The sequence below is a fragment of the Mytilus californianus genome, unplaced genomic scaffold (genome assembly GCF_021869535.1).
Source record: "Mytilus californianus isolate M0D057914Y unplaced genomic scaffold, xbMytCali1.0.p SCAF_2, whole genome shotgun sequence".
Lineage (NCBI taxonomy): Eukaryota > Metazoa > Mollusca > Bivalvia > Mytilida > Mytilidae > Mytilus > Mytilus californianus.
The window spans coordinates 11938890-11953333 of record NW_026262668.1 but is presented as its reverse complement, the minus strand read 5'-3'; the positions used below and the strand labels follow the sequence as shown (position 1 = coordinate 11953333).

Here is a 14444-nt window from a genome sequence, read left to right as displayed (position 1 = left end):
GTCAAGATGCGAATGACGGACAATTATGAGTTTACCGATTCTGTGCCATCCGGTTACGAGGAAAATGTTTCATCACCAGACTCTGCAGAAGATGCTATCGACAGATACAGTTTTACAATGTTAAAGGTCAGTTCTTAATTTTATTTTTTTAAATTTAAATTACGAAAACTCTCTAAATTATTTTGTGATGTTTATTTAAAACAACTAATTATTTTTGCTCTCAATTTCTGAACCTATTTTGGCCAGTATCAGCACCTCTATTTGTTAAAAAGATGTGTATTAAAATTATCTCTTCATCATAAATAATGGACAAATAATTTTTTTCGTAAATCTCTGAGCAATATTGGTATAGGAGTATGTTTTGTTTTAAATGAAAGGTCTCGGGGGAAAGATGACTGAAGACGTTAGTACGCATATAAGTTATTTTATAAAAGTTACTTATTGACATTTATAAAGTCTTCAAAGTCGTATATAAATCTGATCAAAATTAATTACGAAGTGCAGTCTGACAATTCTTCTAAACATCAAGTTTTGACAACGATTAAAAAAACATAATGAAATAACTCTGATTTTATTCAGTCTGAAAGTCGAATCCTTTTATAGAGAAAATTTCATCACACACTCTCCTCAAAAGAGGAAATTTTATTTGTTTCAGGACCACAAAAGAGACAATAATTCCATCAATAAATTTTGACTAAATGAGTTACGATTTCTTTTGGAAATCACAAAAGAATCATGCAAGCATGGGATTATGACAATAAAAGTTTCGACATGAAGAAAAATATTATCTAAATCAGATTACAGCATAGCATGTCATTTTTTGGAATGTCACTAAGAGAATGCAGTTCACCATGTTTTCTGTATTGTGAAAGATGGACTAAATATGACTTGATGTCGTGTGTCCGTTGAGAAAATTGTTTTTCATTTAAATCTCAAGATTCAGTATCCGATATTTTTTATACAATATATTGCTACTGTCATATTTGCGGCGATGTAGTTTTGGATGTTCATGACGTTTTATGTATTGTCTAAGAAATTGAAAAATATGTTAATAATTGTGATTTGATTTAAAAAAATAAATAATAGAAAGAAGTCGCATGTTTGTATACCCTACGAAGTACAAAGAAAAAAACTGCTAGTTTTATCAGTGCCGGCTGTATAGTACTAAGGAAGACACGCCCGCTCCGGCAACAACCACCACTATTTTGAGTTTAAACTCGCTTCTGACATTTGAAGCATACTACTTTTTAAATTTAACATGTTGTCGTCCTGAATATGCATTTTATTTCACACTGGACGTTCTACAGCCATCCATTATCATCCTCATATACTTTTATGAACCTGATAATACAACATTAAAATGGAAAGTATTTATATATATTTATATATATATATAAAGTGCCTAGAAAATCAACCTAACAATGTTAGAGTAGATTTGATTCTTTACTTCCTCCCCGGCCGGGGCTGGAACCTGTATATATATATATATATGTTTACATACCTCCAACGTGCATTAGACGCGTTTGGTGAAAATAAGAATATCACGAAGATATCAGTAGTGCGAATAAAAGGAAAAGGTTTATTTTAACACAGAACTTTTTTATGTGAGTTTTACATCTCTGTCTATCAGTCTAAATATCGTTCCCTGTTCTATTTCTAAAAATGTGTCATCTAAGGTATTTTTGAAAATCTAATTTCCAGGAGCAAAAAAGTAATTTCCTAACATGCATCTAAATTTCTACGCTTCGAAATATTTTCAGTGGTATTGTATTTCAGTGCGTGTTAAATATTTGCCGCTAAGGTCGAGGAAGCTCCATTTCCGCAATAAGGCATGTCCGTTTTGTTTTCCCTTTTCCATTTCTGGATCACTGTTTCTGCATCTTTGTTGTACCCATTAAAACGACATCTTCTATGCGTTTAAAATGTATCAAGCCGGAAATACATTACTCGCGAAGCTTTGATCCACCCTTAACTTCACTTAAACCTTCCATTTTGAAACATTTCGAACGTCTTAACTCTTTCTTTTCAATGTCCGCCCATTTAAATGCATATATAAAAACCATTTTCAATGACTTCATCACGAGAAGAAGATGGTCTATTAATTTAGATACCTTTTAAATAATATTTAGCTTTTAAACACTTATAAAACAATTCCTGTTTCAACGATTTTGACGAATAATGACGATTTCTATGGTATTTCCATTAAGTTAACTCTCTTACAGAATCATATTACTAAACAATCCAATGCGTTGTTCGATCCATTATCGTAAGACATATGCACTTTGAAAAATAAACCAAAATATTTATTTATTTATCTATTTATAATTTTTTATTTATTTGTAAATTTTTATTTATTTATCTATTTATTTATTATTTATTTATCTATTTATTTATTTATTTATTTATTTATTTATTTATTTATTTATTTATTTATTTATTTATTTATTTATTTATTTATTTTCAAAACAAGTTAAACAGTGGAGGAATTCATTAAATATGGTAATAATAATAATGACAAACTCGTCTAAAAATGTGTAAACTGTTAATTGAATTAAAGGTTAACCGAATATGTTAGAACATGCTAAAGACATTGACACAACAAGAGGGTTTGACAGCCACTACAGGGGTTTAATCGATACCCGGTACATTAAAGACGCAAAACTCAGTCAAAATTGTCGCCCCATTTGTAAACCTATCTGCCACACATTGGGATTATCCCCTTAATCTGTCGGTAGCAGAGACAAACTTTTAAGCGGGGGGTATTCGATACATGATCGCACTTGTGTGGTTCTATTATTGATCATTATGACAGGTGATTTTAATAGGTCTTTGTTAAAATTACAGGTTAGAATATTTTTATACAGAGAAGTGACTTTCTCACAAAAGATCAAATACCATTTCTGATTGTAGTAAGGTGTTATTAAATGATATTAAAGAAATGATATAGAAATATTGATTTGATAATGTTTTATCGCCTTCAATAGACTTGATGAAATATAAAAAATCTGTAAAAAATAACAGCAAATAGGAAAACACTTCTTTTATCATGACTAACAGTTAAAAAGATAACGCAACAAAAATTTGAATATATTTTATAATTTCAATCATATACATTTATGTATATAAAAAATCGTAATATTCATTCAACTTATAATGAAAAAATAAACAATGTTCTTAAAATGGCCCGCCTGTACGGCTGAACTGGGACTATAATATTAACATGTCCAAGGGCTGACCCTACACTTAAATTACATAAGACAGCCCATAAGACCACGGTACATGATTTCTGTTAATAGTGCGAAAAGCTACACTTTATTATATTGATGATTCTATAACGACAGAGAGATGAGAAGATAACGGGAAACAAGTGTCACTCGAATGTTTTCATCTTTGATGCAAGCTGGGGTGAGCGTTTGTTCCGAAAGGCGCAGACAGTTTTGTTGATGTATATGCTATGCTTCGAATTAAAGTTGGACATATTTATGTCGATTTTAGAGGTTGTCAATTACATCTATGAGAAATAAACGAAGAAAATTATAAAATAAACATCTTTATTTCTTGTGTTATGTTTAACAAGAGACTCGTAATTGCATCTTAACACACTGTTAATCGTTCCTCTTCTTGCATGCAGCCAGGAGCCAGGACGGGCCTGCGTGAAAAGAATAATGAAAAATAATTTAAGTAAGTTCAATCGGATATTCATTTGTAAAACGAATTTTCGATTAAACTTTCGTTGAACATATGTATGAACGATTTAAAACTCAGTTGAATTAAAAAAAAATATCACAAAAAAATCCGGTTTAATTATCAGTATATATATTTCTTCCATCCTTTGGGCTAAAATGTGATTTCATAGCAGAACATTGAACTGGCTCGGTACTGTTTTAAATTAAAAACAAAAAAATATAAACTCGACAATGGGTATAGAGACTTACAATCTCTTACATGCGGAAGTATAACAACGACATGCTAAAATGGTGTGAATCTATTAAGATATTAGAAAAAAAAATCGTAAAATCCTTATTTTCCTCTTAGAATCAAGATATTAACGACCACTTTTGCATTTTGTAGGGGTTGTAAAATATACTAAACGGAATAAGTTAAATTTTGACCCTAATGACAAGTAAAATAAGTTAAATTTTTGACCCTATAATGACAGGTAAAATAAGTTAAATTTTGACCCTAATGACAAGTAAAATAAGTTAAATTTTGATCCTAATGACAAGTAAAATAAGTTAAATTTTGACCCTATTGACAGGTAAAATAAGTTAAATTTTTACCCTACTGACAGGTAAAATAAGTTAAATTTTTACCCTACTGACAGAAATTTTGACCCTAATGACAGGTAAAATAAGTTAAATTTTGACCCTAATGACAGGTAAAATAAGGTAACTTTTGACCCAAATGACAAGTAAAATAAGTTAAATTTTTACGCTACTGACAGGTAAAATAAGTTAAATTTTGACCCTAATGACAAGTATTATAAGTTGAATTTTGACCCTAATGACAAGTAAAATTAGTTAAATTTTGACCCTAATAACAAGTAAAATACTTTAAATTTTGACCCTAATGACAGGTAAAATAAGTTAAATTTTGACCCAAATGACAAGTAAAATAAGTAAAAAAAGGACGATACCTGTTTATTTCGTTTACTGATAGCTGTCAAAGGTTCATCAAAATGACAAAAAAAGAAACAAATTTAACTTGGAGCTTTTTATGCGAAGACGTATGGTTCATTCATCACACTCCTCCCTCTTAGCTGGAGACACGCATGTGAAGATTCTTCAATATATATATATATATATATATATATATATATATATATTTATGAATATCAATTGTAAATTGTGACTTTTTATTATAAAATAGTCAATTTAATTGTTTCAAGACGATTTGTAAAAGTTGAGGTATCTTTAGTTTGGAACTTTTACATAATCCTGTATATCATATATTTTGTAGATCCGAACAAAGGGGAAAGTCCAAAATGGTTTCCATTATGTGATTATGGGTTTCAGACTATATAATTAAATTAAAGAAAAATCAGTAGGAACAAAATAATTGCATTTTATTTTACTTTGCAGCCTGACGGTGAACTATGTTTTGGATGTGGTGACCTGATCGTAGACAGATATTTACTCCGTGTAAATGACCAGTCTTACCATGTGAGTTGTCTTAGATGTTGCGCATGTCAGATAGGATTAGAGAGACAGTCATCGTGTTACATCAAAGGAAACAATGTCTACTGTAAAATGGACTATACCAGGTATTTGTCTTATTTAGTATTTTTGAAAATAAATCTTTAAAAATAAACCAATTAAAAAGTTTTAGATCCTTGTTGGTCATATAGATGATTACGTGGCAGCGTAGTTAAGCATCACTGACTTTCAAATGTGTAGGTAAGAGCGTTCTTGATGAAGGTAAACCCAGAAAAGCGATTCGGACGCACGAAATTTATAAAGTGTGTATTTCATATATGCAGATCAAAGCTATTTAGCCAGATTTATGTTTACGTATTGTTTTAGTACAGCAGGCACAATCGTTGAGAGAAAGGTTATCGTCATCAAAAAATTGTTCACATCGCTGAACTAGCATAAGCACGCTTAAAGATAAAAAATGACAGACACATTTTACATGAAGTTGAGATAATGCTTTGTGAGGAATTTTAGAACAAGTTTTTTTTGCGTTTTCAACATAATTTGAACAAATCAGATATTATAACGCGTTTACACATATGTAATAATGATTTTTGAATATCATTATAACAAGTCATCAAAGCTCTGACAACTCACCAACCTCACCGTTTTCAGACTGAATGCACACTCAAACAAAAATATATATTCTCCATGATGTATCAAATGGTGTTTAGTGAAAGCAATATAATATTATAATTGCCAGTGATTCACAGAACTGTTTGCTTTTGTGACTTTTTTTTTACATACAACTATATATCGATGATATCGTCTTTAACTTACGAGCTAAAACAAACTCCCATATTAACATTTTTCTAATGTTGTATGAGATTACTATACAACCGTGTCATAGTAATATCAGTGTCGATGTGACTGAACTAGTGCATGTTAAGAACATTTGGTTCAACTACAACCTAGAGTAGGATATTCGTAATAGTTTTTTTTATACTTACGATAGTTGTAAAAAAAGAATGCCTTGCATTCGTTCAACAATTAGTGTTATAATGACACAATAAATATGTTTTGAACGACAAAGTAACTTGTGCACATCGCCATAATCTGTTCCAAAACGGCTGCATGTGTAAAAACTGTTATGGATATTTTCTGTAAATCAAAAGCTATTAATGTAATAGGTGTCGGGGACACCCATACGCTAATCTGTTTTTCAAGTTTTAAGATAATAAAAGATGTCTAAATGTGAACTTTAAACAATTGAAATAATTGAAATAGACACGAAAGTTTAAAATAATCTCACTGCAGAACTCGACGTTTGTGGGAACTTTAACATAAAGGTGGAAAGTTAAGATACTACATTAATATATATGTATCATTTAGTATTCAAATTTTACATGCGACCAGAGCAAATAGAGGACTGCATTTTAGTATAGAAAATAATGATATGTCTTCATGCATTTTGTAAATATCATGAATTACATATGGCTAATTAAGAGGGAATGTAAAAGAATAAAATGCATGTAAACAACTGCATGTAAAAATAGCATGATGCAAATTTAAATAATACCCAATTTGAAATCGAGAATTCTAAAAAAAAAAGTCTTATAATGAATAATATATTGTATGGCTACCAAACTTGGAATCAAATTTTCTATGACCACGAAAACAGGAATTTGTTGTCCATTCGGATTGATTGATTCATTGTTTTCTAAACGTTCCGTTGCAAATCCTATGACATAGTATTTGACGAAATGACAATTAAGAATTTATTCATTTTTTATATTTGTCGCTGTTTGAAAATATTTCTTTTGTCGGATATTTAATGTACAATATTATTTCGAAATTACAAAAGAGCCCTAAATTTTTCACTATATAGATATACACGTATACGTTCTAGTTACGGTCACATTTTATAAAAATTCCAGAGATCGCTGATTTTCGTATACCTCTCATTGTAAATGAACGATTTTACTGAATACATGCATACTTGAAGAAAATTTCAAATAGAAATCACACACACACACACCCGTTCTTTATTTTTGTAGCAGTAATTGATTGATGATTCACATTTGGTCATGCGGTATCCTTTATAGCTTTCTATACGGTATGGGTCATAGGCGGATCCGGGGGGGGGGCTTAGGTCAGTCAGTGGGCCCCTTATAAAAATTTCTGGATCCGCCACTGTAGGTTTTGCTCTTTGTTGTACATCTTCATTCTGATAAACAATGGTATACAGAAGTTACATGGAATAAATAGCACCAATATAAGGGTAATATAAATAAAATAAAACATATAATGTACACTATTTACAAATATAAATTGAAAGATTCAGATAGATCACAAATATGAATTAATTTGCCTAATGAATATACACAACTTCTTCAAATTTGATTGTTTGGTCATATTCATAACTTTTTGAATAAACAATGCACTTTTTTCTTTCTATAGTAGATAGCAAGAAAATAAAACTCGCATTAAGACCCAATGGTCATTATTAATATATGTCGAAGACTTTCGATATAAATAACATTAACTAAATTTATCTTTCATTTAGTTATAATTTTCGATTATTTCCTCTTCTTTTCAACATGTCAGTTTCTTTAAATCACTATCCAAAAATCTATTGAAAATCTTCAATAAACATAGATCTCTGCAGTCAAGATTACAATTATTTGCTAAATTAGCTTCAATTGAACGGGTTAACGGAATTTTGACTGCAGCATCATTAGGATGAATACAAATTTTGTAAGATCGATCAGAATTAATTAGGCGGGAAAAGAATGGCGGCATGAATAAAGAACTTTCTGGGTGTTACCGGACGGGAGTAATTTCCGATCACAGATGTCAATTGAAATTTCCTTAGACTGTTTTTTATTTGATTTCCTAGAATCATTTTTATACAGACAATTGACAAACAAGACGTTAAAATCTTCACAAACGTCCGGTGAAGTCAGTTATCTCCGCCTTTCAACTTTTCTTGACATTCATTTCCCACAGAAGACAAAATTTTCACAAATAAAATAAAATTATAGGATTGTGGTGATACAATGTCGATAAGACTTAAAACTAACTATGGACCGATATCTTTGTTCTAACCATGTCTCAAGTTTAGATATGGCTCAGAATCTGTCATAAGTTTAGGACACTAATTTAGATGTCATATGATGGTCCCAAGATGGTTATTGGTTTTCCCGTTTGAATGGTTTCACACTAGGGGCCCTTTATAGCTTGCTGTTCGGTGTGAGCCAAGGCTTCGTGTTGAAGACCGTACTTTGACCTATATTGGTTTACTTTTATAAATTTTGACTTGGATGGAGAGTTGTCTCATTGGCACTCATACCACTCTTCTTATATCTATAACTTTAGGATGTTTTTTTATAATGTCAAAAAAAAGGTTAAGTCCTACACGTAAGGCTACGTCAATGTGCACTCTCAGGGCGAGTCGTAAGACTATGTTATATCCAAATAATGCAATAAGCTATACCTTGATCTTTGGGCAGTTTCCATGCATAACACGGCCATGGAGTTAATTCGAATGGGTCTATATTGTGTTTCGTTACAACACCTATTTTTATCAGTTTATTAGCAAAATAGTTCCACTTAAACAAAGTAAGACATTTATGAGTAAGTTGGTTATTTCTTCCATAAACTAGAAAAAAATAAATAACAGGTTTTATATAACACATCCGAATTGATCTGAGGGTTCCGCAGTCATGTATGCACCTGTCACTATTCAATGGTATTCGGTATCATACATTTTAGTGTAAGGATCATAATTGTATTTCACGATGTGTAGTCATATAGATAACTATAAGTACCATAATACCTTCTTTTGCAGAGAATTTGGTGCCAAGTGTTCAAAATGCTTGCGTTCAATTCAACCAAACGATTGGGTGAGGAAAGCACGTGACAATGTTTATCATCTTGCCTGTTTTGCATGTGATAGTTGTAAACGACAGTTGTCCACCGGTGAAGAATTTGCTTTACAAGAAGATCAAGTGCTATGTAAAACACATTATGTGGAGTCTTTGGAAGGAGGCCCAAGTAAAGGTAGAACAAACTTATTGCTAAAACTTTAGGTTATACGAGCGATGTTAAGAATATCTAATGGAGTTTTTTTTTGGGGGGGGGGGGGGAGTTAAAAAAAATATTTCTATAGAACTGTAGTTAATAAGAGCCGATCGGGTTTATATAGTTTTGGTATAAGTTTTGCATAATGTATATCATTACATAAACAATTGCATACTGCATACCAATACACGAAAAAGAACTTTTGCGTTACGGTGCAAAATGACATGTTTAATGTGAATTTTAAACTTCTGAACAAATTTTTTTCGTTATATTTTGCTTTATAATTTGTTGATTTTGAACGATAACTGTTGGTTATTTCCAGAAGACGGCAACATGAAGTCAAAAACAAAACGAGTGAGAACAACTTTTACAGAGGAACAAGTTCAAGTGTTGCAGGCGAACTTTCAGCTCGATAGTAACCCAGATGGACAGGATTTGGAACGAATTGCGCAGATCACTGGATTGAGCAAGCGCGTGACACAGGTTTGGTTCCAAAATTCAAGAGCACGACAGAAAAAACAGCAACAACAGTCAAGAAGTGACTGTGGAAATTCAAGTCCTTCACCGGCTTCGTCACCATCAAAAATATCAAGTAAGATATTATACAACTCTTCTATACTTATTGAGCATACACATGAATTACATCAATGTCCAAGGTTAGTGTTATAGCTGAGCGCTTACAAACAGGTAGTATCCCGACACATTCTTCATGGGTTAGTCCCCGAGTCAGGAACCTGTAATCAAGTGGTTATCGTTAAACGGTTAATGTCTGCTATAATAGTTTTTCGTTTATTGTTTTTAGCATAAATTAACCCATTAGTTATCTCTGTTGAATTGTTTCACGTTTGGAATGCCTAGGCATTCTATGCTGTATGCGTTTTGTAGCCGTTAACATCCTCGTCCTTTGGTTTCTGGTGGATATTTGTCTCATAGGCATCATACCATATCTCTTTATTTTTATAAAACGCATCGTGAAAAGATGTCTTAATATTTAGCAATTTTAACAAAAACTAATGTTTAAAATTCCAAAGACGAAGTTGGTCTCGGCTGTCGTTGACTGTTCATGTATCATTTTTATATTTTATCAGTTTTCTGATGTTTTGCCATGACAGTATCCTGATAATAAACCCAGAAAAGCACTTCGTTTAATTAAATTAAATATCTAGATGGAGACAAATTATGTTTTCATTTTTTTTTCGTTTTCCTTCTCTAGGGGTTTGAACAAACAACCCTGCAATTCTTCGATATTACTTCAACTACCAGGTCATAGCTTCCCTTGTATACACAAATCTTTGACTATCACAATTTTTGGCCCGAAACATTGTTTATAAATTATTATACGTCCCTTTTTTCATATAGCTCCTCAGTATTTATGAATAAATGCATCGTCATTGGCTTTGAAATTTTTGGTTTTGAGTTTCCGGATTAAGTTAATTCCAGAAAAGCTCTTCCTACACACCAAATTTATAGAGTGTTATGGTTATATATATATTATATAGATATAAATTAAGAACTTTACCGTATCAGACAATATCACACTTAATTAAATATGGGTTCATTGTACTAAATCATATGCCATGTGATGATTTGTGGTTGTTTTTGGGGTTGCTGCTCTTATCTTGTATTTTATTTAGATTTTTGATAGTATTTCTCATTTATGTTTTTCTGAGTTAGTGAAATATTTTCTTGTAAACGAAATTGCAGTGGCGGAAAAGCGGCCAATAATATAAGCATAGCGTTCAAAACATGGATTTTTGTAACAGAGGAGCGTGTTATTTGACCAAGCTGCTTCTTCTAACGCATTTGATACTAATGTCCACTAACTATATTTTTTTAATTTTTAGGTCCGACACACTGGATGAACAGTACAGATAGCATACATAGTGACAGTATGTCGTATTCAGACTAACAGATGAGAGATGTTGGCTTTTTCAAGTCTTTATTATATACACCCTCATGTATCATATCCCAATATTTGATCATGACTAAGGAAACAAAATTACTGTACCACAGACGCGGAATCAAATTTGTGAGAGTGTTCTTCCATTTAGAAAATGACAAAATACTTTTCTGTATCACGTGATAAAAGAACCAAACAAAAGGGGCGTTCTAACAGTTACATGTACAAACTTGAGAAATGACATACGCTGTCTCTGTACGTTGAGAATTCTAGTCAGTGAATATCTAGTGACTCTATGTTTGTGATATCCGAATGTTTATATATTGTTGTGGAATAGTTTTTATACAAAGCTACGCTGTACATCTTGCCAAACATCCTCTTGTGTTTGTTGTATTATTGTGAAATACTACCATCGCTGTAATCTATTCTCATTGTATTACATTTAAACCTGTTTGTATTCAATTGTACCATTTGAAAGTAAATCAAACAAATCGAACAAAATAGATGAATAATATTGGTCTACAGCCTTTTTTTTCGTTTCAGTTTATAGGTCTCATTGGCAATCATACCATTTCCTTATTTTTTTTTTACTCAAATCGACGTGTGATACCAGGAGCCAGTACTTCGGCACTGTCAGTGACATACGGATTTTGTGTTATTAAAATTTGCTGTTACAAAATATTAGAAATTATTTTAGATCAAGGAATGTATCTCCCTTTTGCAAAGCTGTGATTTCTTGCCCGTCTTTGGCTATATTTTTTAGTCATTTATGTTTTACAAGTTCTTCATTTTTTCAATGAGCTTTGAATTTTCAAACAGTTTTGCCACAAGCACCACTGAAGAGAGACATTTATTGTCGAAATGAGCATCTAGTGCAGAAAAATGGTACCATTAATGTTTGTTTGTTGATTGTTCATCGAAAATTAAAAAAAAATAATTTCATTACAAATTTTCTTAACATTTGTTGACATTGAAACTATTATGTGGTTCAAATTGATATATGTGGGTATAATAACATTAACGGTACCAATTTTGCGTATAACATGCACAGAGTAATGAAAATGTTTTATTTTGTTAGGGACAGTACACAAAACTACCAAAAACTAATGCAAGTGGTAAACATATTTTTTGCTCATCACAATTAATAGAAAGTAAGGAACGCCAGTTTGTGGCTGTACAGGTTAGGTGGCGTTTTTTTTCTTCTAATGCATTTAATACAAGAACTAATTTACTTTTGGTGCATTTATTAGACCAGTTTATTTTTGGTATTATCGAGGTAGATCTTAGTAAAGGGACATAACCCTTACAAATAACTGGAATGTTTGTCTCAACCATTTGCATAAAATATACCCTAATTCTGTATCACATGAATGCTTAAAAAGCATAGATATCACACGAATGATAAAACGGACTATAACAAAAGAATTAGACTGATTTAAAGAGTTTTATCCGATAACCAAGATATAACCGTTTAATATTTATTAAAAGATGAAGGTTTACTCCTTTTTAATATGTACATGATTATTGTAAATGTATGATAAGTTTGCATCAATTACAACAGATATAACATGTTCCTCTTTTCTTAACTTTCAATTTATTCACATTTGTTTGGCAAGCGAACACACGGGAAATTACTTTGATATGCCTTTTTACTATATGTTATAATAGTCGACATTAACTTATTTCGGCGATAAATATTAGTTTTGGAATTCGAGTGTTCGACAATATATCTGGAGTGCTTTGTATGAAAATGCTTCAATGTAGATACAAAAATCTTTCGTTGGTATGTGTTTTTTCGTTTAATGTACTGAATTTGTTAGTTTTTACATGAATGTTAAATTATTTGTAGATATATACAATTGTTACGTTTCTTATGTAAAATAAATTTTATCAAAATAGCTTTCATTTCATTTGCAAATTTATCTGTTTGTTTATTCATTTATTTAATAAACAGCAGTTAAAATTTACAGGATCAAAGTACATATAAGGGAATTCAGATGACAAAAAATTTACTAATTTCGGACATGTTCCAAGTCAGGAATATGAGAGTTGTTTTTCATTCGATCCGTTGTTTGATATAGTAGAGCCTTTTGTTTTGTTAGGCTTTATGGGCTTTCCTTTTTGTCGAGCCTGCGACTTTTGTCGCAGAAAGCTCGACATAGGGATAGTGATCCGGCGGCGGTGTTAGCTAACTTCTTTAAGCTTTATATTTTAGAAGGTGGAAGACCTGGATGCTTCATACTTTGTATATGGATGCCTCATGTTACGAAGTTTCCGTCAGTCACAAGTCCAATGTCCTTGACCTCATTTTCATGGTTCAGTGACTACTTGAAAAAAAAGTTAAGGTTTTTTGTAATGTTAAATTCTCTCTTATTATAAGTAATAGGATAACTATATTTGGTATGTGCGTACCTTGCAAGGTCCTCATGCCCGTCAGACAGTTTTCACTTGACTTCGACCTCATTTCATGGATCAGTGAACAAGGTTAAGTTTTGGTGGTCAAGTCCATATCTCAGATACTATAAGCAATAGGTCTAGTATATTCGGTGTATGGAAGGACTGTAAGGTGTACATGTCCAGCTGGCAGGTGTCATCTGACCTTGACCTCATTTTCATGGTTCAGTGGTTATAGTTAAGTTTTTGTGTTTTGGTCTGTTTTTCTTATACTGTATGCAATAGGTCTACTATATTTGGTGTATGGAATGATTGTAAGGTGTACATGTCTAGCTGGCAGATGTCATTTGACCTTGACCTCATTTTCATGGTTCAGTGGTCAAAGTTAAGTTTTTGAGTTTTGGTCTTTTTTTCTAATACTATATGCAATAGTTCAACTATATTTGGTGTATGGAAATATTTTATGATCTATATGTCAGTCACGCAGGTTTTATTTGACCTTGACCTCATTTTCAAGGTTCATTGCTCAGTGTTAAGTTTTTGTGTTTTGGTCTGTTTTTCTTAAACTATAAGCAATAGGTCAACTATATTTGTTGTATGGAAGAATTGTTAGCTGTACATGCCTGCCTAGCATGGTTCATCTGACCTTGACCTCATTTTCATGGTTCATTGGTCAATGTTAAGTTTACTTGGTTAATGTTAAGTTTATGTGACAGTTGTAATAAAGCTTTATATTTAGGACTATCAACATAATATCAATGATTAGTAAAGAAGGCGAGACATTTCAGCGTGTGCACTCTTGTTATTATTTACCTTGGAGTTCAGTTACTAGTAATACTGCGAAATAACTAGAAGACTACCTATACGTACTGAATTTTGAGCTAAGTAGTCTAATGAAATATCATTTATATGGCCATTTCCAGTTCATTGACTGT

General features: G+C 31.7%; 1 protein-coding gene across 1 annotated transcript; it reads left to right on the top strand.

The window, feature by feature from the left end:
• The first annotated feature begins 391 nt into the window (after positions 1 to 391).
• On the top strand, positions 392 to 13014 carry LOC127728886 (LIM/homeobox protein Awh-like). Its single transcript, XM_052236473.1, has 5 exons — positions 392 to 403; positions 5082 to 5263; positions 8983 to 9194; positions 9538 to 9807; positions 11060 to 13014. The coding sequence occupies exons 1-5, from the start codon at positions 392 to 394 to the stop codon at positions 11122 to 11124; spliced, it is 741 nt and encodes a 246-aa protein (XP_052092433.1). The 3' UTR covers positions 11125 to 13014.
• The last annotated feature ends 1430 nt before the right edge of the window (positions 13015 to 14444 follow it).